Consider the following 26,303-nt stretch of genomic DNA (forward strand, 5'->3'; position numbering starts at 1 on the left):
CACGGCGTATCTAGCAGGAGTGGGTCCAGAACCCACGGGGTCTGTTCCTCCCGTTCTCTTCCGTCCCTGCTGAGATAATTGGGTGACGGTGGTGAATCCCAGACCCTCCACCCATTGCTGGTGAGGACCCAAACCTAAGGGGGAGGAGTGTGTTCACTACAAAGTAGCGTGTCCATTTTTCTGTGATGTTTTGTTAGTGTTTTTATAAAGTTCATGGTAAATAAGAATAGTTTGGACTGGTACAGTCACGTTAAAAAATACAGGTATTATTTTTGAAACGCATAAAAAAAAGTGACATAATATGAAAAGGCTTTGTGAAGGCAGAAGCCAGCATTGTTCTCCGGACATACACATGGACAGAATAATGGGAGGAAATGATGTGACCTTGTTAGACCTCGATGTAGGCCTAGACACCGTGTGTGTGTGTGTGTGTGTGTGTGTGTGTGTGTGTATATTATAGTTTGACTAAAAAAAGACTCAAATGTCATCCTGAAACCTGAGGTAAACACAGTTGGTCCACACACTCTCTACTCTCTTCCCAACTTAAAGGACAATTAGTGAGAAACACGAGGGTCATTAAATTGAATATTACGCGCTGTGGACAATCTCTCAGAATATCAACACAGATTTACATAAAGGGATCACAAACCTATTCAGCTACATGTGCATTTATCCATTTGGCAGATGCTTTTGTCCAGAGCATTGGACCACTAAGAGGACTGGCACATCCTGTTTTTCTAGACCAGCTCTGTTCCTTCAGAAGAAGCTAAAACTGTAGGGACATTGAATCTAAGCTGACTTTGTACAATATGCCATAAAGCATGATAAAAAGCGTGAATATCTCTCTTGCAGGAGAATCTGATCTCGTAATCATGTCATACTAAGTCATAACATAGAAATGTGATAGTGCAGAAGGTTTTTTTTGTCTTTGGTGATTGCACTTTCGTAAAAGTACACAAGATTGTGTGATGCTGATTCTTGTTTTTCTTAAATTACAATATTCAACCTTCAGAACATCTGTGCCAGAAATACCGAAAAAAAAAGTGAAATTTCACCCTGGAATAAATAATGCAACGGTGACAATTTTCCGTTTAAAATACTTTACAGGACATCTCTGAAGACACATTCAGTTGTTTTTATATTCCTGGGGTGACTGGCAAAAATCTCAACAGACAGATTATCAAAATACTTTTTTAGGATAATTACCTAAGGGAATAATATAGTAGGCCTAGTGTAGACCCGTTTTCAGAGAGCCTACGGCAGATTAAAAAAAAAAATTAACTAGAATATGGCTTGAGCATATTTTTTATAAATTGCTGCAGTACATTGCACATCTTAATTTAAAACTCTAGATGTCTACTTAGTGAAGTTTAACCTCTTGGTTATGGTTCTGTTTGCCTGTTCTGTTTGTTACATCTCAATATTAGACTTACAGATTTTATATCTTACATATACATTTGCATCAAAATCTTACAAAAATTACAACAGAATATTAGCAAAAAACAACAATAGAATAACAATATAATCATATATGAACAATAGAATAACCGTTTTTAAGTGTAAAAGAAATAATACTGACAGCATTGCTAAATAGAACACAATATCAATAAGAGTAAGGTAGATAAATAAAGTGGAAAAAACAGTGCCAAATGGAAACTAAAATATAAAAGTAATATTGAGAGAGATAATGTCAATGAAATTTAAAAAGTATTATAAAGTTATATTGCACATATGGGATGGTTGACATGATGCAGAGTGAAAGTATAATGGTGTGTCTTTGCTTATGACATTAGCTGATAAACCTAACTTAAAGTTACTTGGATCCTGTTTGCGAGCAGTCGGGTTATCTCGGCCTCTACCTGCTGGATAAGTTCGGTACCACATTCACCACACGGCGCCATATTAGATAGACAGTATACTGCTGCTGACGAAGTCAAGGAAGGGGGAACAGTCCTCCAGTGACAAGGGTACTCAGGCCGCAGTAGGCAATTCGCAAATCACTCGAGCTAGCTGCTATATGGTGGACAGCCAGTAATTGAGTCCAACATCTCGGGCAGCGTAGTCCGAGGCGCGTTGTTTTCGTCGTCGTTGAGCTAAGTTGCCGGCAGACATGACTTCCTTGGTCCAGCGGAGTTCGGGCCTCGTGCAGAGGCGGACCGAAGCCTCGCGCAGCGCCGCCGACAAAGACCGTCCGCCGGGCGAGGAGGACGAAGAGCCCCGGCGGGGAGACGAGCAGGACGATGACGATACCGGAGACTCGAAAGAAACACGCCTCACCTTGATGGAAGAGGTGCTGTTGTTAGGACTGAAGGACCGAGAGGTAATAGCAGATGCATTCTGGTCTCCTGCGTTCTAAAACAATAGGTAAATGTTGGCTTTAGACGACGGGGACGTTACCCAAGCTAACGTTAGCTGTGTTTCCCCAACACACATAGGTTTAATTGACGTTAGCATTCTTGTTGGCTATCACGCTAGCACTAGCTAACAACAATAATGGGCCTCAGGGCTGCAGCCCTGGCACGTGAATGTATTTTTGTACAACCACGGTTCCGTCGAGAAACGATATGAAACATTTAATACAGCGGCGGACCGTGAATAGGATATTGTCTTGTGACAGCGACTCTTTCTGGAGACGGTTGTTCCCACTGGTACGCTAGTGATTTAGCTTAACAGGATACACGATTAACAGTGAGCACTGATCTTCAAACAGCTGGGTTACTCCTCTGTTTGTATACTTTTACAGGAATGTCGCAAGGTGGAACTATTAATCTGCTGACTGCTGCTATAGGGTCAGTCTGTAATGTGACCTTATCACTGATTTAAACGGTAAACTACACAGGGTTACAGTGCCAATGAGCACATCCTATTATAGAGGGGTGAATCATCACTAGTGCACTCAGTTATTTACTTTTATTATCATTTGAATGGAGATGATCTGTGTCTAACCAAGGGGAGGCATGTGATAAGTGATAGTTATAGTGTGTACACATGTGTGTCTGGACGTTTCAACAGGTGGGTAATTTATTTCCTTTCCAAACCTATACAAAAACTACATCATGGAGAGAAAATAAGCATTGAAAACAAATCTGTGACAGGTTAACTGCAAGTTGCCAGTTAGTTTTTTTTAGATCAATGTTAGTCTTCCAACCAATGCCGAGAGTGAGAACCTGACGCTGCACATCTTAACAATGTACACCTCGGTATACTCAACCAGCATTTCTGCATTCTACACCACGACGTCTCCACCCTTCTTCAACTACAAACTGGTCTAGACCAGTGAAAGCTTTAGTTGGAACTCCTTGTATTTGAAGTTTAATTTCCTGCTTGCACAGCAACGCTGCTTTGCGTTGCTTTGCTGTCTGCGTGTACAAGGCTGACTGCATCAGACTGTACTTTACAGATTTGTGAAACTGTTGCTAACTTTTTTTTCTTTAACTCAAGCCAGACATAGCCTCACTGGTACTGAGGCACTGCTTCCAGATTTGAGTACAAAGCACTATTAATTATGTCTCACTAACTGTTGTCATTTCTAACCTATTAGCAGTTTGTGAGCAGTATCAGAGAGGAAGCCTTCCAAGCCCTTTGCTAATAGCCATGACTTGCCTTCTAACCTGTAGTAGTCTGTTTCCATTTAATATTCGGTCTGTAGTCGGATGCCTTAAGGGAACACACACACACAGGTGATGTTGTCAACATGTTATGCTAGCTGTTTTTATTTTGTTATTCAACCTTTGTTTTAGCAGGATATTTCCCTTTGAGATTCAAAATCTCTTTTACAAGGGAGTCCTGTAAGACGGCAGCATAAAAAAAAATTGAAAAAAAAAGTTAAAGCAAACAACACAAGAAATGTCATAACATTCCAGTGAGTACAGATTCGGTGCCATACTTCTTAAGCCATGAAGTGCTTCATCTGAGGCTCCAGCCATACATCCGTTATCTGGCGGTATCTCCCTGTCTGGGTCCAGTGAGCCCTGTTGTCGGTGCATTCTGGCCCGTTGTTATTTGCATGGTAATCTTCTGACAGACCAGGATCCTGACGCGTGTTTCCATGATGTAGGGCTACACCTCGTTCTGGAACGACTGCATTTCGTCGGGGTTGCGGGGTTGCATGCTGATCGAGCTGGCCCTGCGAGGACGTCTTCAGCTGGAGGCTTGTGGCATGAGGAGGAAAGGTCTGCTGGCGAGGAAGGTAGGACACACGTCTCTGCTTACGCTTTCACTACATGAAGGGTTCTGCTGGTGCTTTTTATTGTCTTTGCCCTTGCCTTTTCACATCTCTTCTTTTTTTTAAATTTGATTTATTTCTCTTTATATTTCCACATTTATTTTCTTATTTTTTACAGATTTATTCTATAATATGGCGCTCCCATGACTTCATGTAATAGGTCTCATGGCATGTTTATTAAGCATTAAGCAGCATCTTATTAAATAGGAATCCTTCTCACTCTCTCACCAGAGCAGCTAACACTACTGTTTACACCACTCTACTCTCAGAGCCAAAGGAGTACATGCTTACATGTTAGTTTTGATTCAATCATTGGACTGAATATATTTCATATTGTCTTATGATATCCCAGTTCACCCACAGATAGATGCGGAAAGCAAAGTGCCCACTATACAGCTTGCAAGCACCTGATGGTAAAAGGTGTGTTTCTCAAGCACAACACGTCCCGCCTTCTTTGGTTGTAGCTTCTGCAATGGGAGGATTTTCTTAGTTTGATGTCGTTGTGAATTGAATATCTTTTGGGTTTTGGGCTGTTCGTTGGACAAAACAAGACATTTAAAGATTTCATTCTGGGCTCAGAGGAAACCGTCTTCACAGGTTTTATAGACTGAACATTTAATCAGATAAATAATCAAATTCAGTGCGTTATTTCAGCCAAATGTCCTCTGGTAACTACACCCCGTAACCGTCTGTCGTCTCACTGATTCGCAGGTAATTTGTAAGTCGGACGCTCCAACGGGCGACGTGCTCCTGGATGAAGCCCTGAAACACATCAAAGACACCCAGCCACCGGAGACGGTCCAGAGCTGGATCGAACTGCTCAGCGGTGAGTCCAGCTGCTTCGGTTGTGTGCGTGTAAAGGAACGACGTCGACTGACTTTGTGGTGATTCCTAACTTGAGACAACAGTCAAACCCGTTTGTGACAAAATAATGCTTGACTGATGAATGATTAACAACCTTAAATTTATAAACGCTACAAAGCTTCTGATCAGTTTCCCAAACAGAAGTGCGCGTCATCCATTCGCCAAAAAATGCATTTCTTCCAGAGATCTCCAAATGTCAAAAGTTTAAGATACAAAATCACTGCAGTTTTTTTGTTATGGTATTCCTCAAGGTCTTGGTGTCTTGTTTTGGAAGGCTTTTGACCATTTTTATCAATTCTCGAGCAGTTGATACTTATCAGGCATAATTGAGCATGGGGAATGTTCTAAGTTCTCTTATACGTTGTTTTCAAAAATGTATCAGGCGCCCGACCAAAACACAATAGGCCTCATGCAAGAACCCCCTTGAGCTCCATCTCTAATGAATCCTCAGGTTCCCAGCTTTCAGATGATGTACACCACTTCTATGTGACATACACTGCCATCTCCCCCCTAAAGATCCCGTCTTCTGTTTTATTCTCCTGGTCTCTAGGAGAAACCTGGAACCCCCTGAAGCTTCATTACCAGCTGCGGAACGTGCGCGAGCGACTGGCCAAAAACCTGGTGGAGAAAGGCGTCCTCACCACCGAGAAGCAGAACTTCCTGCTCTTCGACATGACCACGCACCCGCTGACCAACAACAACATCAAGCAGCGGCTCATCAAGCGGGTCCAGGAGTCCGTGCTGGACAAGTGGGTGAACGACGCGCAGCGGATGGACAAGCGGCTGCTCGCGCTCATCTTCCTGGCCCACTCCTCCGACGTGCTGGAGAACGCCTTCGCCCCGCTGCTGGACGACCAGTACGACCTGGCCATGAAGAGAGTGCGGCAGCTGCTGGAGCTGGAGCCAGAGGGCGAGAGCGTGAAGGCCAACGCCAACGAGCTGCTGTGGGCCGTCGTGGCCGCCTTCACTAAATGAGGCTGCCGGCAAAGAGCAGTTGCGGCATTCTAAGTGGCATTGTACTTTGGGGTGGGAATCTCAGCACGGACCCCCAACATGGTGACGGGACTGAACTACAGTTAACCCCTGCCTGGACTTTTGGAACGGGCCGCCCTCTTTTCTCACCCCTCTCCCTCCGTCATTTTCTTTTTCCTCCCTGATGAATCATGCGGGCGATTCATATCCTCTTTTATTTTCTATCGGGTACATTCTGGACATGTTGCCAGTATATCTCGGGGTGGACACGGACAGAATTTCCGGTTCACCTGACCTGCATGTCTCTAGACTGCCTCCTGGGTTGGAAGTGAACCTTCTCGGTACGAGGCGCCCCCTGCGTTCCATCTCCTCCGGCCTGAAAGTTGCGTGGAAGATCACTCGTTTGTCGCTGGGACGATAAGACTGCACATGAATGGGACCATGGGGGGAACATGGACTGGTGACTTGTGTGACCTATGAGTTAGTTAGACCTTAGCTCCATCTAATATTTCTGGGGAAAACAAAAAAAAGGAAAGCCAAAATATGGAGAGCAATCGTTGAGGGCATTTGGGTAAAAAAATAGTATACAAATTCTGCAAACTTCGAATTGATGGGGTTGATAGCAAAACGATGGAAGGAAAAATAAAAACCACCAGATATTAACGAACCTCTCTGTCATAAATACGTGTGATCCATATCCTCCGGCCAGTGGTTTCTTTATTCACAATGAAACATTGATATCGCTGGAGGACTTGGATCATGTCTCATCAGAAAGATAAAGCAGGCTACATTCAGGTTTCCAGTGTTTGTCTGAATGGTAACAGCGTCATCTGCTTGATAAAACCAGTGTGTGAATTATGGGATTCCGCATCAGCTAACACAGCTTTTAGATTGTGTTCGCTGATACTGACCAGAGGTGATGAATAAAAATTGAAATATTTGAGTGGCAGAAACACACTCGGGAAAGCAGACCCAATTGATTCCGAGTGAATATAACTACAAACCAAGTAATCCACAGGTGTTAATGCAGAACGACTTGCATCTTCTCCTCAGCTGTTGGGGGGGGGGGGGGGGGGGGGGGTTTGCGTGTCTGCTGCCTGGACAAAACGCCAACTATCCAGTACAGGTGGAGGTCCAGGACGTGTTGAGTCACTACTAAACAGATCACACGTATACTGCCAGCACAGCTCCCTCAAACATGAATGTTAAGTCATTTACAAGAATGACCTACTATCCGTACTTAAACAGACACAAACGGACATGTTTTAGGGAACATGGAAGCTGTTAAGGCCGACACCCAATCCTCGAGTCAAATGGTTGACCAGCTGGACTGCATTGCGATACGGAGCTGCAGAGGATCTCACGCTATTATTGGTTGAGAGTGGTCGATGCTAGCTCACATAAGAGTACGTATTTTGTTAAAAAAAAATTCACAGGACGAAAAAGTGATAATTAGATATATATTTTTTGTAAATTATTTTGCATATATTGTTTAATAGGTCCACAATATGACCGAGGATGTGATCTAAAAGGGCATTTTATCTCAAAATAGTTTCTGTTCAGCTCCCCATCGACAATATTGTAAATATAGTGAACATTTAAACTGAGGGAATGCTTTTATTTTCTTTGCTGCCCCCGTCCACAGCGGAACATCGCCCCGCCTCCACCTTAACACGCCGAACTGTCCCTTTAATGGAGCTAGCAGTCTGTGTGACGTCTTGGATGCAGAGCTGAAATAAGACCGCGATAAGTAAGATGCGCAGACAGACGGTACTAAACTTCAAAACGATCTGATGGACTATCCAACAAAAGTCTAATCCTAAGAATCAAAAAGATGGGCTCACATTCCAGATGTTGATGTATATACTTTGTGTGTTTGTATCAGGCACAAATTCTAAGGACATTTTGACGGCTTTCCAAAAATCTTCTCATGGTTCAGCTGGTTGGACTAAACATTCATCAAAGCCTTTTCACCACGAACCATACCTTGCTCTTAAATTTCATATTGCCTCTTATTTTATGACTCTTATTTTCACATCTGTTGTAACTGTTCTGTTTGCTACTCCGCCTGATGGATCTTGTGAAGGACGTTGCTTTGTGACGTATGTAGCAAAATGGCTGGGAGTGATCAGGAAGAGAAGAGGTGACCGAGAGGTTTATGCATCAGAAGATACCACCTCAAAATTTGGAGAGAATATATATATGTTATCTTAAATAAAGGGACCTCTAGTCTGTGTACTTTCTTTGACCCTAGAAAATAAAAAACCAAGAGCTTGGAAGTGCCTAATTATACAACGGATTTTAAGTTTTATTTGAAGCTCATGAACACGACTTTTTTGAGGACTGAATTTTTACATAGACCATAATCTCTCTGTGTGTGTGTGTCACTGGCAACATATTTAACAGATGGACACATTAAATTCACTGTTAAATGCAAATCAACCCTGAAAGGAGCCACACTCTGTGGTGTGATGCCCTTACTGCCACTCAAAACTTCATTTTTTACATTTGGCTTCTTTTTTTGTTTTTATAACTCATTGAGTCCAGTGACTAAATTTGAATTCATGAAAGTAAACCTCTACAAATTCACCATCTAACTATAAATCAAGGAATCTCTCTCAGTCTGTGTGTCCTTCGCACATCTTGAGAGCCGCTCAGCCAATTTACTTCACACTTGGCAGCCGTATTGCTGGGGACCCGAGGGAGCGCAGTGTCGAGTTCGGTGCACTTTGGACACGAGACGCATTCGATATTAATGAACTTTGAATAAGCAAACAGCCTTGTGTGCTTGGCAGTCGTGGAGGCGGGGCTTCAGGGCTCCCCGGTCTGTAGGTTGAGATCCACAATATTTGTAGACGCATGCGATGGGATACAAACGGCAAGTTGACTGACCATTCGCCGTGTCTAAAATTGCATTATCGCGACTCAAACGTCAACTTCATGCAAACGAAGTCCGTCCATCGCAAGACAGCAGGCTCGCAAACCTCCGATCTATTTCTCGCCCCAAATGTTGTCAGAAACATTTTAGTTAAGTTGTATCTTATTTAAGTAAGTGAAATAAGTCAAGCCAAAAAACAAGCACCGGCCGGAGCGTTTGGGGTTCCGTAACACCAAAGCGATTGGTGGATCTCCACTATAGACATGCTAACGCTACATGGATGCAGGATATTATTACAACCAAACTTTTCCTCAATTCCCTGTAGTCAACAACCAGACTGGAACAACGCCTCTCAGCCATTGCAACTCAAATTGTGTACATTTTTGCCAAACAAATTGCAACCGACAAAATAATGCAGCAGAGCCCGTCTGATTTCGAAAGTGTTCAAAATCTCACACTACTGGATTCTACAAACTCAACAGTATGTCCTGCATATTGCCTTTTAAATTAACGATTAAGCTTAAAACCGTAGCGGCATTCACATTTCCAAACGGCCGTTATTTAGATAAACTGACCACATATTGGGGATTTTTTTTGGGAGTTACTTTCTCGCATGGAAACGTATTAAAGTTAGCAGATTAGCAGCTTTTATAACAGCACTCAAAACTTTCTTTTGAAGTAAACATTAAAAGTGAAACCATTACTACGGCAGTACTGCACAGTGAAAGTCCTACATTAAAAGTGTATCGCGAACGGGGTTGGTTGTCACACTTTCTACTCTAGCGTGAATTGCTCATCATCAAAACATCTTTCAATAGTCATTCCTACATTAAATTGAAGCTTACGGTGTTGGCTTGAGATGTGTACCCTCTCATTTTCCAACTTATTGTAACAAAGAGGTAATTAACTATCAAGACACTCTGACACAGTGTGACAACCAACTCCATCACGGGGTTGGTTGTCACAATGTTATTTTAATGGGAAAAATCTTAAAAAGAAGGCAGAACTAAAATGATCTGGCCGAGAGTGGATGTAGAACTGGGGTAGATATACTGTTCGGTGATGAGTGGATTGAAGGCAGCTGTGTGGACTGGGCAGGTGAGTTGAATGAGTGCAATCAGGAGGAAGCAGGGAGGAGACCAGGGCGGAGCCACAGATACAGAGACTGAGGAGGCAAAGCCTAATCGTGACAAGTTTAATTGCATTGTTGACAAATAGGTATGCTTCCTCAATACAGAACCAACCATTTCACATGCATGAATGGAACTCTCCGTGAGGATTAAACTGATCTTGAGAAGCTAACTCTGAGGACTGCCCCTTTAACCTCTCTCAAACACACAAGCTTACACACACAGCTCCCCTCACTCCCCACCTCCCGTTTCCGCTGTGTGGCAGCACTGCACAGCAACCGGGCTTGTAGCCCATTAAACACAGTTTTGTTCTACTCAGCGCGTCATCATCACTCTGATGCATCTGCTGATCGCGCCGCACAGAGGAACATTAAAACACAAGCTCCGCCGGTCACCAGGGGACCACAGGGCCTCGGCTCATCACAAGCCTCACGAACCTCCTCCCTTAACCCTTACCCTAACCCAAAAACACCATCAGTGCACGGTATACTGCAATTACACATGCCACGGGCCGGAGAACACCGCGTGACTGCATATTGAACGCTCTGCACCATAAAAAGCAAAACTCGGGACAAAATCTCATCTGAATGCCTTTAGCTTGCAGGACAAAAAAACATCGTTTCTTTTTTGCTGTGCAAATGAAAACATGTAGGCTACATAACTTCATAAATCTTAACACAAAAAGCAAGGAACACGAACAGGAAACATCTTTAGGCCAGCCTATATAACTATGGTACACCTATTCACTATCTGAATCACAGTGATGGCAAATGTAGGGCCTGTGCACTCCAACTATGCAGAGCTTGTGTGCCTACTGGTTGCACATGCAACACTTCTACCATACCTCCCCTGAACGGCTTTGGGAGAATATTTCCATGCAAACCAAATAGAAACAATCTTCAACGGATGAAGACTCCTCCTCTTATCTCTTTCTCTTCATTTTCTTCTTCTTGCTGGCTGCCTTTTCCAGCTGGGGTGGAGTGCACTGGGATCCACTAGGCTTGGCAGCTGGTCTAGGCTGGGGTGCACTGGGCTCTGGTCGGTCTGTTGTTGAAGCAGGCGCAAATGCCGTCTCCGGGAATACCTCTCGGTTCAAGGGATATATTCCACTTGCCCGGAATCCTGCTTGAACGTTGCCCGGGGTAACTGCAAGAGGGAAGGTTGTAGCCGCCACTTTGGGGATGTCATAGATAGTCATGGTTTTCCCAGCGTTGTTCAGCATCCAGGCAGTGGAGGCGGTGTTGACCTGCGTCTTCAACGGGCCATAGACAGACACATCCAGGGGCTGCAAGCGGTGTGAGCAATGGGGAGGGAAGGACAACAGCACAACCCCATTCTCCTTGGCATACTTCAGCCCATCCACCGACAAGTGCGAGCTGTGGTTGTCAAGGAGCAGGAGGCATGGCATCTCCCTGCTGCATCTTGTATGGGACACAAAATGCTGAAGAAATTCAACAAAATGCTCCTCCTTCATCCACCCACTAGGATTCGCCGCTCCTGCACTTCCGGTGGGGGCAGAAAGCAAAAAATGGTCGTGGAAGTTCACCCGGGGAAGATGAAAAATTCCCAGTGGCGGAGATGGCACAGGAGTGTTACCAGGGTTCCTCTCTCTGCAGAGGTCAAAGACCCGACTTGTTTGTAGCCTCTCCTGGCTACCACCTTGTTCGGCTTGTGGACAGTGGTGATACGAGTTTCATCCATATTCCACACCGACTGGGGCTCAAACTTGTATCGAGCCATCACCTCCTCCAAGTTGGTGAAGAAATGGCCCACGTTGTGCTCATTAAATGCACTGGCACGTGCTAGGCTAGTGGCCTCCGGGGTCCTTATGGAAAGCGATGGGTGTCTCTTCAGAAACCCAGAGAACCAGTCTGCCCCTGCCATCTCCTTCTCTGACCAGTTTGTGCGGACAGCAACATTGTTGTGCACTGCAAAGCTGTATGCCAGTTTGCAAATAAATATCGGAGGCATTTAATATATGGACTTGTCATGTAATTTCACCTGCCTGACTGCCCTCATCATGACATCTGGTGGAGTGAGGCCCTTCTTCGTCTTCCGAGTAAAGTTTCTACCCATGTTTCTTTATAAAAATGAGAGAAAGTAATAGTAATCTCACCATGCATGATTTTGCCAACATAGGGGTTGGTTGACAACCAACCCCAAAGAGAATGTGACGACCAACCCCAACTGGAATTTCTTGCTAGCATCAAGGCTAACAACTAGTTACCTAGCTAACAACAATCAAAACTATAGCTTTCCCTTCACCCTTTTTAAGGGTAAACATTTTTTTGTTATAAACCCATTGTCTAAAAGCCTAGAAGAAAAATACTGAGGAGCTGAAAATTTTCTATTTGACATGAAAAACACAAAAAGTCCTCTCACCTCAAATTCAGCTGTCTTACTCCAGAGATGACTATGCACGTGAGCTCTGATCCCAATTCCGGAAATTTCCAAACTAACATTTTGCAAACAGCGCCCTCTGGTGGCGAGATATAATGGATGTGACAACCAACCCCGTTCTCCCCTACTTTAAGTTAAAAGTGAAAGGTGGAGCTTTCAATTCCAATATGCAGGTTTGACAAGTCATTGGCCCAATCTCCACACTAAAATACTTTGACGCACGCTCCCACAAAGTCCGTGAGGATATTTGACTAATAAATCACTTAATATGTTGCACAGTCTAGACACTAGATGTCGACTAAATTTAGTGAAATTATCTCTGTCTTAACCTCTTTGCAAGGAAACTGATATTTTACCATTTCTGCCTGCTCTGTTTGCTACATTTTAATATTTACATTTATATTGTGATTTTTTTAACTAGACCATGCGCATAAACCAATATTTGGCGATTTCTGCCTGTTTTAACTTGACTTATTAACCGATTCACACAACATAATATTTAAAGTGGGCACTGTATAAAAGTTTAAAAGTATTTGAATTTAAGAGCATCAGATACAGAAATACTTTTTGGAATATATGTGGGCACCACCAACCTTAACGAAAAATGTTAAACTGTTTAGTGATGTGTAGTTATTTTGATAGAAAATTAATTCGGTCTAGAATTACTGGTTTTCTTGCAGTGTAACTGGCTGAAAACTACGCATTCGCTATCGTTTGGCCTGTGGCTCCTTACATTTTTCTGCATGGGGCCCACAATCAAAAAGGTTTGGCCCACCCCTGCATCGTTCAGAAACCGAAAACGCACTGCAGTTTCCAGCCTCATCACAACTTAAAAACACGCCCAATTCAATAAAAAACAGCCAAAGCACAACCGTACCAGAAACCATTACATGCGCAACAGAAAACACATCACGAACAAACAAAACTTCATCTCTGCATCAAATAACCAAAGATAAAATGTTAGATGAAATAGGCTATCGCAACCCACAAAGAGTGCCGCTAGACGACCAATTACACAATCTCCAATGTCAATGATGGTGACGTCAAGGTAAGTATAGGTCCTCCCTTATCCCTGAGATGCGTTAATACAACTCATGTCAATCAAATATTTCTGAAATTGAATGAGTCATCAACAATATGAGTTAGTGGACACAACGAAATTTACTGAATTTTATGTTTTTTTAAATAAAATGATGGCTTTTTTCGAATATTGACAAAGCCCAGCCCAACTTGATCAAAAGTCGCCGAATTAGGCAGAAACCAGCCCAATCTGGCACCACTGAGGACAACTCCCAGACCGGACAACGCCTTGGTAGCGACCTGCCAATCAGAAGGTAGCCACGCCCATAAAGCATACCCTGCTTTATGGTTTACTTTAATGTAAATGATACATAATTTACTTAAAGAGCATTATGCTGTATTGAAGAAGACTTGAGATTATGACCATAAACTCATGTTTACAATGTTTAGAGTCATTTTCTCAAAGACTTCTATACAATCAGGAGTTGCCCCCTGGTGGACATTAGAGAGAATGCAGGTTTAAGGCACTACCGTGCAGATAGACGCGATAATTTCAAACATGAATAAAACAAAAATAAATACACAACAACACAACAGGAAGAATGACAGAAGAGAAAATACAAAAAAATAGGCAGAAGCTATGGTTGACTGATTGGAGTTAGTATGACTAAACTTTACATTAAAATACATTCAACTACGTTAAACAGTACATCAAAACGATTTGAATTATCCCTCCTGGTTTGTAGTCCTCAGTGCCATAATCCCTCCTGTTTTTCTTTTTTAGATTGATCTTCTCAGCTCGACATTTATGTGTTGACAAACCTTAAAGCGACTCATTTAATTCCCTTGACTTTCAGTTCATCTTGAACTCGGCTGAGATACTCGGGATCTGGGTATCCATAGCTGCGAACACGAAAACAGAGCAGAAATTCAGTTACTTAGTCATAATGAACATTGATAAAATGAGACTCCTCCTTACTGAGTTGGTCCTCCATGTGTTGACGTTTTGTGGTGAATATCGTTCCATGTGACCATGTTGTTCCTGCCGCTGGTGGTGGACCGGCCAACGGTGAAGATGAGTTTCTGATCAAAGGCCCGCCTCAGCAGCGCCAGGATCCTCCTGCCCTCTGAGGAGTCTGGGAGATAGGCCGTACGGGACGCACCTTCGTATGACTGACCGGGGCTGGGATGCTCCTCCTGCGGGCGGACAGAAGAGGTTTCTGTGCTTAATGCTGGGAAATGTTGTTATGGGCCCTCCAGCGACTGGGAGTCCACAGTTCTTAGGAAGCAGTAGTTTTTTGACGGACATATATTAAAGGAAATATTGACCCACACACACACATACAAAAGCCAGAAATAAGCTAATTCCAGCCAAAGGAGGGGGGTTAATACACACACAGCGCCACGTTAGTGCTCGTACAATTACTTCTTCAAAAAGCAAGGACTTCTGATTAGAGGAAGAAGACAACTAAACGAGTGGAAAACTGGAATTTCAAACCCATAAAAAAGCCCATACAATTGAATGATTACTGCTGGGCAATGCCAGAACAAACGGTGAGAGAAATACATTCTGTGGTAACGGATACTGCCCAACGAGGTGTTCCATTATCAGGAATTATTGGACAACGGGGGAGGCCAGAACCGTCCATTAATTCCTGATAATGGACATCTCGTCTGGCATTATCTCGTTATACCGTACAAGATATTACTCGTCCGCTCAGCTCATAGATCGGCTCAGCTATGCCCTGGAGACCTAACGTTACGCTACCAAGATCCGAAGTCAATAACATTGTGTACGGACGAGAAACAGTCCATTTATTTTGGACTAGATAGTAGAGGTTTTTATAGAAAATTGAGAATGCCTTGAGATGCATCCAGAATTGTCGTGCGTTTGAATAGTCGACAGGTGAATCATAATCGAACGGAATCGTGAGGACAGTGAAGATTCACAACCTCCAGCTATCCAACCATGTCATTGTCCCCCAAATCAGTATCAAGATTTTCACGAGATCTGGATTATCACAACGCTAGCATTAAGCCAACGTTATGCTAGCAGGACTCAAAGTCAATAGCCTTGTGTACGGTTGACAATCAGTTAATCCAACAGTATATTTAACAGCAAGACTGGCTAGCTATCCAGCCATGTCTTTGTCCACAAATCAATATCAAGATTTTCACAAACAACTGCGAAGCCAGTGTATTAATTTCAAACAGTTTCAGTAGCTCGGTAAGTGTCCTTTATCAGGAATGAATGGACACCAATCAGCCAATCAGCATTGAGTGTTCACCCAGATGCGAGTCAGATGGTTGTGGCCTCCCCCTTGTTTATTTATTCCTGATAATGAACACCTCGTCAGACATTATCTCCTTATTGCTAGTTAGGTTTACATGACGGAAGAAATGCGTAAAGACCTGAGTTAGAAGACTCAACATCTAGCCGACAGTACATGATACGGATGTACAGATAAATTGAATATTAATTATGATTTTGGCTTCCCACAATTAAATGAACACGATCGCTTGTGAAATTGATGCTTCTTTAACTAACGGCCGGCCACCAGGGGTGATCCAGATGTTTTGGGGAGCTTTCCTGAACGTCGCGGCTGCAGTCCACAGTAGAAGAGTGATATACTGGAGAGCATACAGGCAAAACAAACTTCATATTCAAATTATTGTGATTTTAATCGTGGTCAAAATAATTGTGATAGAACATTATGAGTGCATTTTACAGTTGAGCCCACAACATAATAGCCTCTAGTTTAAGGTACTCGGGTGATATTGGCCCATGATACAGCAGTGGTGTGAGATCAGTCTGGTCTTACACTTTTCTTTTTTCCAATTGCTTACACACTAAAATGACACACAAAGCGCAATTATTAAATTAAATACATATTTTCATCAGTGTGCAGTGCTGCTGGTTTGTGTGTTGTTTTTGGTCAACATATGCCTTTACTTCACTCTAACAATTTTGCTGAAAAATCAAACCCAGACTGTATCATTAGAAAAGTTGAAAGTGTTTTAGATTTGAATTTAGATCTGAATGGGTTGAGTGTTTGGTGGCAAGTACCGACTCTTAGTGACTTGAAGACTAGATACTCTGACAGTCCAACAATGGTCTCCTGTTATCATGTGACCAAAGTTCTATTCTTCGACAATGCCAACTGAGACAACTCCATTCGCTGACTCACACTGCACAAGTTAAGCTAATTTTGTGAAATTTTCAATTGTTCAGTGTTGTACCTGTAGTCTTACCTTTTGGATGCCACTTGGAATGTAATAATGGATCGTTAATGTTCCGTATTTCTCATATCCCGGCAAAGATGAAATGTTTTTGGTGACCTTCATTTCGCCTCCATCGGGTTGTGTCCCTGTCAAAGCGCCGTACAGCTCCCCGCACGTCGGGCACACGGGCTTGTAGTCGAAAGCTCTTTTCAGACAGCTCTTGCAGAACGAGTGCTTGCACCGCAGAGTCTTTTTCTCTGTGGTTTCAATCGGCTCCATGCAGATTGGACAGGGGTCCTCTTTGGGGCCTTTGCCGTGCGCAGATGACGAACCCAAGGTCCTGCCACTTGCAGTGTCCGCCGGACCTCTGTCCACCGGACTCTTGCTCAAACTTGGCGTATTTCGTGAAAGGAACTCTTTCAATTTAGCAACATGCATGAAGGGCCCCGTCACTGTCATTTTACCTCCGTTGCGACCAGGTTCAAAAAGGAGGTGCGGAAATCTCTTCTGCATGTCTTTGTGGTCACGTTGCGGACTCGCCGTAATGGATTCGACCTGCAGGTCGGACGCAGTTCTCTGGTAGAATGTGACGAACCGCTGCCTGACGAAGTGAACAGGGGTCGAGGAAGCATGGTGTGATCGGAAAGTCAACCGTACCGTGCTACTGGGGTCGTGGTGCACTGTTCTGGGCTCAGGCTGTGTTTCGATGACAAAGCTGCTACCTTGAATTTTCCGAAGTTGTTCTGCACGTTTTTGCTGAATGTAGACCATGACAACCCCGGACACATCCACGGAGACATCCACGGGTTTGACGTGAGGTGAAGCGCGTTCACCCTGCGAACGAGTCCGTGTACGCGTGACAGGATCGGAGCGATCCCTCACCTCTGACAGTCTGGTCGAGAGGTTCTCCACCTCCTCAAAGGTTCCTCTCACCGTGTAGTAGGAGGCTTTTTTCTCCGAACAGTAAAGTTGAAGAATCTTCACTAATCTCTCAGGGTCTTTGAAAGAGGTTTCATCAATGGTGACAGTGATGCCTGTGATGAACTGCAACGAGACATGACAGCTGGAGTTAGTTATTAGCCATCTAAATGCTACATGCTAAAATGCTATTTCTAGGGTTCAAACGATTACCCAAGCACCAGTCAAACCGTCTGGATCAGAGCTTTATTTCAACATTTGTTTCATAGACCTATAGAGTGCTGCAGGAATAAGTCTTAAAACCAGGAAATGAGTAAGCGTTTTTTTACTTCTGGTTCCCTCGTCTGGAAGTTAATGTTTTTTTTAAATGCCTAAGTTAAAGTTTGTGGTAACAAAATTTGAACAGATTTTACCGTTTTGTTCCACAACTTCGTCAGTAAATACTCCTCTGGTGAATTTTGAAGCTTTTAAGCTTCTTTAAAAAAAAGACGTTGCTAGCAAGTGGCTAAATGAGACTACAAAACGTCATCACGCCGATTAGTCCGTCCACACAGCCTCGGTGTGTATACCCGCGCTCAAGTGTGGTGTAGTTTAGTTGTAGCTTAACATTAGCTTTTTACGTCTGCCAATTGCATTCACGCTTCAAAAATCATAAAAGTGGAATTCATTTGTCAAGATTATCTTGCTAAATAAACAAGGTACGTATCATTAATTTATGTTTACCACCTTTGGGAACCAGTGTGATGCTAACTTCCTGGTTGGCCTACAGAAACACATCATCCCTACAGCACTCTGTTATAAAGCAGAAGAGTGCACAGACATTAAAGAAACACTTCACTATCACAAGCTCGTAAACAGATGTTCTGATTAGGGATAGGTCATCATTTATGAATAGTCATTAAATTATGAAACAAATCTAATAGTTTATGCCTAATGCTGAATGAAATGATTGGACAGGCTCATTACAGTCCTGCAAAAGCCAGAGTTACCAGATTTTTTTCTCGTTTTTTTTTTTGTCATAGCATTGAAGTGTGTGTAATTCGTGTCTTGGAGCATAATTGCTGGGTTCAGGTGGGTCTTGTCATCATAAGAAGTCCTAATTTTACCATCAAGAATCTTCCATCAAACAACCATCAAAACATAAAAAAGTCTAAAAACCTGAGAAGTAGGCCTACTCTGATAGCCGACAGACTACTCTTATTATAATTAATAACAACAGGACATTCTATTCACAGAGCGCATACTCAAATATGCAGAAGTTTACAGTATGAGCTGTGGCCCTCATGTTTAAACATGAGGACCTTTTATTTTGAAAGTCAGACGCCAAAAACCGGAAATCTCACTTCGTGATTTTCCGGCATACTTGCAGCACTTTCTCCCCGTAGAAAACAAAAGGTGTCGTAGTAGTTTGCTTTAGCGACTGAGTCAAAAGGAGAACGGTCGATTCGCAGCAATATTGTGGATATTTTTCAGAAAGAAAAAACAAACTACCACGACAATAACAACAACAACAACTAACTATCAGATGGGTGAAACCTAAAAGCAAAACTTCTCCGACTGACGTCCGCTATGGAACCTGTTTCTGCTCTTGTCGTCCTTTAGCCTGCTTACGCGGGTCTATTGTTAGTGTGAGCCAGGGTATGTGGGACCTACCTCCTCCATGCTGCAGGGTTCTCCTGACACTGTGGCAACACTCTCCGTACACACTGGTGACTCGGCTGCTTTTCGCTTTCGCTTTCAGGGTCAGCTTGTTTGTTGTGTTGCAGCGACCCCTGCCGGTGACCGAGTACATAACACCCCGACATAAGAACTACTAACAAAGAAGTCAGTTGCAGGATATTATCACAAAGCCACACACGTGCGTTCTTCACAGTGGATGAATGAGTATATTTACACACTTACCTTATACTTACATACATACTTTTACACTACATCTCAGAGGGAAATGTGCTCTTCACTGCGCTACGTTCATTTGACAATTGCCTGCATTTGGAATTTTTTTTAACACATGCATATGTGCCATAAGATTTATTTTTGTTCTTTTGCAATTTCTAGAACAAAATAATCTAAATATATCTAGCAAAAGCAAACACTTTATTCAAAACTATACTAACACTTTTAAAAATGGTGTTTTGGCATCACAACTTTACATGCAAACACCAAATAAATAGTCACTTCTATATGCAGCTGCACACTGTAGTACACTGTAGTACTGAGTATAAAATACTTTTCTCTAGAGGCTCTGGCATTTTTAATCTCAGCATGCTGTAAATAAAGACTACGAACACACGTGCAGCGTGTTTATTCTCAATACTTAGAACAGTATCTGCAGTTACTTTAAATAACTCTCTACAAAATTGTCCTCCATTGTTGTGCACACCAAAGAGCCAACCTCAATCCTATTGATAGTGTTCAAGCTCTAATTTCTAAGTGATCTAATTGGTCACAGGTGTTTTCACAGGTGCATTCTGGGTTCTTTAGTTTTGAATGACATGTCGAATGTAGATATTAAAAGTGTGTTTTAGAATTTCAGACTTAGTGTATCAGATACTGTGTTTATGGTTCAGCATATAGATAGTCGACACGAGTTACTGCTCTCAGTAATTGTGCCACAAGTACCATTGTTTGTGTCTTAAAAAACAAGTCATCATAATAAACTTCATTTGTGAAGCATCCATGAAATGCAGCTCAAAGTGCTGGACATGAAAACACGGGGGGGGAAAGATTGTAAATCTAAAAAAAATAGAAAAATAAGATGAGATAAAATAAAAAGAATGCATAACACAAGATGTAGAGAAAATTGATTATTTTATAGGTGTTTTCTGATTCATGGAGTGATATGAAGAGATATCCAAAATTCCGTTGTTTTTTTTAAACGTTGACTCTAAAATGTCGACCAAATAAAACGTATGCACATCAGCATATTAAAACAAACATTTTCATAAAACTTGCAACCCCAAAAATGATTGTCTTAATGTAAGTAATCGACTGGGGAAGTTTCATGGTGATATCTATGATCTATTAAAATGATGAACGCAGGACCGTAACTTGTAATAAAGTTTTTACACATAAAGTTTTGAAACTGTATTACTGTTTTTACTTCAGCAATAGATCAAAATAGCCTTCTTGTATAATGTAGACATAACATAAATACAAACAGTCCCCTTACATCTCCTATTTTATTTTATCCCAGCTACAGGCATTGAAACAATTTAACCTTTATAGATTTAAGTAGAATCATAATCACAATGTTGTTTCAGAAATATTGACATTTAAATTCAGACGCCGGGAAGAAATTCACGGCTTCTGTATCCGCTCTCTGTTTGCAGTACCGGTGTTTGTCCAGCAGGTGTCAGCGCAGCTCCACGCACGGACTTCGTGCTGTCAGCAGAGCTCAGCCGCCATGTGACCGTCCGGTCCCGACACACCAACAGCTGTGGGGGTTTTTTCTCTACCTTCTCTGTTGATGTTATTCATCACGCGACGTCCTTTCGTTCATTTCCGACTCTCGGCTGGCAGAACATACAGAGGGGAGCTGGCTGGGTCGCTCGTGAAAAGGGCGGGCTGTCCTGCTGCGGTCTCTCCGCCGCCGGCGACACTCTCATCAGCCGATACAGACTCTCGGGCGTCCCGGTCCCAGCACAGTACGTACGGACAGAGGACCGCACTCACACGGGCGTTTACAGACGGTTGGATCCAGAATTGACGCTTTAGACATGTTGAAATGTGACTCTTTGTTTATCTGTGCTGTGTGGATTTTATTTTTTAAACACTATTGGCCGAGTTGTGTTTGAACGCAGTCCGTAGCTATAGTGCGTGGATTGTTATGTGAAATTTAAAGTTAATTTCCCGTTTCTCCATACCACAAATAAGTCTATTTAGGCCCATACCTATATATTACAAATGTGTTATATATTTTGTATTTATTTAAATCTATATATATGTTTTGTTAGTTTATTTTATGGTTAATTATTACGGATAAGGGAATTAATTAGTGCAGCAAATGAGTGTCATATTATTGTGTCAATTATGTATCTTTAAAAAGCTGAATTAAAAAAGCTTTGCAATTGAAAAAAAACATCAACAACAAATCATACAATAGGATTAAGATAAATGAATAGTGTTCGATTGTATTTGAAAAAAAAAATATTTTTCGCAAGCTTTAGAGTGAAATAGATTTCTGTATTGTGACGTGGCGCTTCAGATATTAACGGAGCAAAGACAAAAGTAGGCTGTGACCCGAATTCATCGCCCTCCTCGTGCATCGACCTGTTTTTTTTTTAGATAATATCAGCAGTGGAAGTATATCACGTGGGTCGGAATGGACGAGGTTTAGACATCTGTCAAATTCAGCCAATAGAGTGTACATTAGTAATATTGAAAAAAAAGGCAGGAGATTAAATCCAGTTTCTAATCTGATAACACAAATCAGACGGAAGCAAAAATAACGCCTCCAAAGCGTCATGGATAGCACGAGAGAGATCAGCGCGTGACGCATTTTTCACACGAATTTCAGGAGCACCTTAGGAGAAAGAGAGAGAGGAGGGTGGGGGGGAGTCATTTAATTTAATTGAATCGAACGTGAACTTAAAAAGCAGGCCGTTGGATGCGGGCTGAATCGTAGAGCGGAGCTATACCGGCCTTCACGCGAGCCGCGTGCAGCCCCGCCGGTGGTTGTGACACGGTGTCAGAGCCGCCTGTCACACGCGTCATCATCCTCTGATCTCAAGGTCAAGCCGCTTGCGATGGAAGCCCCGTGTACGTGTCCGGGCTGCTTCTGGTCACATTGTTTGTTGAAGATGACAGCTACAGTGATGTTCTGTTGTAAAATAAATAAATCACAATCATCAAGTTTAAAAGAAATGTCCTTACTTTCTGAGTAAAAAATCAAGTTCTTAATTCTAATAAGGATTAAGTATTATTGTTGAAGAGTTGGATGGTCTCACAGTTGTGGAAGATATGTGTTCTTTTATGTATAAATAAATAAGTTACTTATTTAACTTGCCCAGTGTTTGATATACTCAATCGTTTTTATTTATTTATACATTTTTTGATAGTAAAACGCAAATAGCATTTGACTATTTGAGACAAAAAATATTTTACCTGATCATTTGAAGTACTTTAGCCTCTAATGTCAATAATGAGAGATAATGCCCCGATCATTATTGTGGTATTCATTTGTGTGCATTTGTCACAGTGAACACAGTAAATCCTGTTGTTTGTCAGGCTCTTCTGGCCCGTGCTCTCTCAGCTCTCTCAGCTCCAAATGACGTATACAGTATTGATTCATTATTCACTACTTCCATCCTTCCTCCTTATCTGCAGCTCCTGCTAATTCAACCCATCCGCCGTCCATCATGTCATTTCTAAAAGTCAACATTTTTTTGCTTGTATTTCTCTACGTATAGCTTTTTTTGGTCATGTGATTTGACCTTGTTGTTGTTGTTGTTGTTGTTGTGTATTATAATTTCTGGACCTTACTAATTATTGATCGAGGCTCAGAGGCGTTTCCACACGTTTTTTTCGACTGGGTCCAAGTGTGTGCGTACACACACATACACATACACACACGCACACAGAATCATCATTCATTTACTCGATCTGTCTCCACTACTCGTATTTACTTTATTTACTAACATTACTGTATCGTAGTGTTTGTTTCATTGCTGTGTTTAAAACCTTAAAGATAAATGGAGCCAATCAAGACACATTGGCATTATTCTTTAAGCGTAATGTCTTATATATATATATATATATATATATTTTACTTTGGTAAGCTGCTGTGGCATAAGAACCGATACCACGACACAAATCACTGTCTGCTATTATCTTACATTGTGACAGAGCTCCACCGGTCTCCACCAATATTAAAAGTGAGAGCGCAAAACTACACTGCGTGTAATCCAGTTATTTCCAAGAGCGTTTTATTAGCTTAATATGATGGATGAGACGTTTCCCCTTCCCTCAGTGTAGATATTTAGTATCTGATTTTATTCAATTATATAACACAAAGACCATATCAATTCTACATTATTTAGGTTTGTAGATTATATAATTCTCAACCGATCACAGCTGATACGTTTTACTTCTTACATGAGTGAAGTAAACAAGACATCAGCTGTGTATATGTTTTGAAGAATAAAACAAACAAAAAAGAATATGTCTACCATTCACATTTCATCCGTTTAGGAAACATCTCACTTATTAATTATTATTAGAGAATACAATACTCTCATACTAGCAATTATGTAACAATGGTTTTCTTTCTGTTTTTTGTTTAGTTTTTTTGGTCAATAGCAGCGGAGACAGGGTGACTAACAGGCTGCTGTTTGTTGCCGCAGCCATTATTCTGAAGTGTGGCTGTGCTCTTTCACTCACAGCTGCTCTTTAACTCCTATTCATGGAGCACTAATTGATGTTGTATGGGTATTTGTTTGCAGTGTGGGCCACATGAGTGCTTGTACACGCTTTTCAAACTTGGTGCCCTCCCACCGAACCACACGGCAGCGCTGGAGTCACAAACCAGAAGGCAGCTGTTTTATGGCAGCGGCTGGTTCCAGATATGCCGCGTGAGGCGAAGCTCGCTGGACAGCATCTGTCCTCGTAGAGAGATGTATTGTCTGATCTCCTCCATGCTGAACTGATGCCAGTGGTACAATGGTTGAGGACATTTACTGGTTCTCAGTGGAGGCCTCCGCGACCACGTCCAACTGGCTGATGAGGGGCGTGAGGGGCAGTGGAAGCCGACTGCATCCTACTTCCACATGAAAACCCTCAGGGATGGGACCAGTCCTAGGCCTTCGTTTAGTAGTCCCGTTCGCCAACTTGTTTTTTTGTTCGTCGCCATTTTTTTTTTTGTCGTCGCCATCTTTCTTTTTGGCCGTCACCTCCTTGGTTTTTGTCTATCACTATCTTTTTTTTTTTGCAACCAGAAGTGACACAAGAGGGTGGAGCAAAGTACAATGGAAAGTTGACTTAGACATTTTAAGGCAACTAAAATGAACTTTCATGGACCGAAAACACACTGTGAAGGGGTTAAAGTTCTAAGATGAAAACACAGACAACTCCCAGACAGGACGTCATGGTAGCGACCTGTCAATCACAAGGTAGCCCCGCCCTGAAGCATATGGTCTATTTGATTCTAAATGGACCATCATTTACTAAATGAACAGAATGCTGTATTGTGGAAGATTTAACTCATGCTCTCACTGTTTACTGAGGGTCATTTCCTCATAGACTTATACAATTGGAGACCTTTTTGCAACCAGAGGAGTCGCCCCCTGATGGCCATTACTATGAATGCAGGTTTAAGGCACTTCTGCAATGGCTTCACTTTTCACACCTGGAGGTTACGACCTGATCTCCGACAGCATACATTTGATCTCTGCCTTGTGTGCATTTAATAGGACAAAGATATCGAAGAAATTGGCAATCAAAAGCAAATCAGCTTTTGTGTATCCGTCCAACATTTCAAGGGTGGGACTTGTTGTGAAGTCATTCATTTCAAATTTCACACAGTACCCCACACAGACAAACTGCCACCCAAAAACAAGACAGAAACAACTCAGCGGCCAATGACAAGTACCGCTAGCATGAAAAACAAAGGACGTACGAGCCCCCAATTTATGTTACGTCCAGGCTGTCAGTAGCACAACATACCACCAGGGCGACTGTGGCTCAGTGGTAGAGCAGGGTCGTCCTTCAATCAGAGGATCGGAGGTTCGCTCCCCGGCTCCGCTAGTCCATGTCGATGTGTCCTTGGGCAAGGCACTTAACCCCAAATTGCTGCCGTAGGCCATGCCAGTGGTGTATGAATGGGTGTGAGTGATTCATTTGGGATTAGTTGGTCCTGATGGTATGTGGCACTTTGCCCCAGTGTGAATGATGAGATGTAGTGTTAAAGCAATTTGACTAGAAAAGTACAGTTCATTTACCAATGTCTGAATTGCAGTTGGGGAAAAATGATTTATTACTCCAACACATTTCACTAACAATAAACTGAAACAATTTAACTCAGGGTGAGTCAAAGCCAAAACAACAAACAAAATAATCTATCTAATGTTTGACAGATACTACAAAATATAAGAAATATTAATATCACACAGAGCAAACAAGTCTGGGGGCCGAAGACACAACGATGATCCTTTCCCCCGACTGCCGGAAACACCAGCAATTGTAAAAGGCAGGAGGTGATGGATGAACCCGTCAGCAGCAGAAACACCCCCCCGGCCGAAACCCCAACTCCAGCCGGTCAGAGAGAGGCACCTAAATTGACGACAAAGATCCCCACAGGACAGAGCGCTCATCTCCCACAAAATTCAGCCACACAAACCACAGAAAAAAAAAGCATTTGTGGTTCCAATTCAGTGTTATAGAAACTTAATTTCTAGGAGGCAGGGTTGTGAATAGATGTTGTGATGGAGCAGGTGGTGTTTTGTGTCACCGCTTCCTTCCTTTTTATTTGCATAGGAGCTTAATATTTGTTGAGTTGTTTTCAGCTTACAATTTTCAGCAAAGTTGAGCAGGCCGATGGAGTAAGGACTCCTACATACAGTATAGGACCCATTGGGGCAATGGGGAGCCCGTGCTACCAGATGAGCTACCGAAGAGCCCCAACTCTTTATCCTTTACCAAACCCATGGTGTAGTGCTTCCTTCTGTATTCTACCGTTAGA

At 42.4% G+C, this 26,303-nt stretch overlaps 2 protein-coding genes and 1 long non-coding RNA gene across 4 annotated transcripts; 2 read left to right on the forward strand and 1 right to left on the reverse strand.

Moving 5' to 3' along the window:
* The first annotated feature begins 1,894 nt into the window (after positions 1–1,894).
* On the forward strand, positions 1,895–8,356 carry golph3a (golgi phosphoprotein 3a). Its single transcript, XM_076099369.1, has 4 exons — positions 1,895–2,320; positions 4,058–4,189; positions 4,937–5,051; positions 5,640–8,356. Exons 1-4 carry the CDS (start codon positions 2,111–2,113, stop codon positions 6,062–6,064), a joined length of 882 nt encoding a protein of 293 aa, XP_075955484.1. The 5' UTR covers positions 1,895–2,110; the 3' UTR covers positions 6,065–8,356.
* Positions 3,685–19,378, reverse strand: LOC142957490 (E3 ubiquitin-protein ligase DTX3L). Of its 2 annotated transcripts, none has more exons than XM_076099367.1 (4): positions 19,283–19,378; positions 16,742–17,755; positions 14,469–14,686; positions 3,685–14,392 (listed from the first exon to the last, which is right to left on the reverse strand). In XM_076099367.1, the coding sequence occupies exons 1-4, from the start codon at positions 19,289–19,291 to the stop codon at positions 14,323–14,325; spliced, it is 1,311 nt and encodes a 436-aa protein (XP_075955482.1). In that variant the 5' UTR covers positions 19,292–19,378; the 3' UTR covers positions 3,685–14,322. The 2 variants fall into 2 exon arrangements, with proteins under 2 accessions (XP_075955482.1, XP_075955481.1); XM_076099366.1 differs by having other exon boundaries at positions 16,730–17,755.
* On the forward strand, positions 18,988–22,476 carry LOC142957492 (uncharacterized). The gene is made up of 2 exons (XR_012956140.1): positions 18,988–19,267; positions 20,959–22,476. It is a non-coding gene; the product is annotated as an uncharacterized LOC142957492 (long non-coding RNA).
* The last annotated feature ends 3,827 nt before the right edge of the window (positions 22,477–26,303 follow it).

The sequence above is a fragment of the Anarhichas minor genome, unplaced genomic scaffold (genome assembly GCF_050575085.1).
Source record: "Anarhichas minor isolate MPS153535 unplaced genomic scaffold, ASM5057508v1 ptg000025l, whole genome shotgun sequence".
Lineage (NCBI taxonomy): Eukaryota > Metazoa > Chordata > Actinopteri > Perciformes > Anarhichadidae > Anarhichas > Anarhichas minor.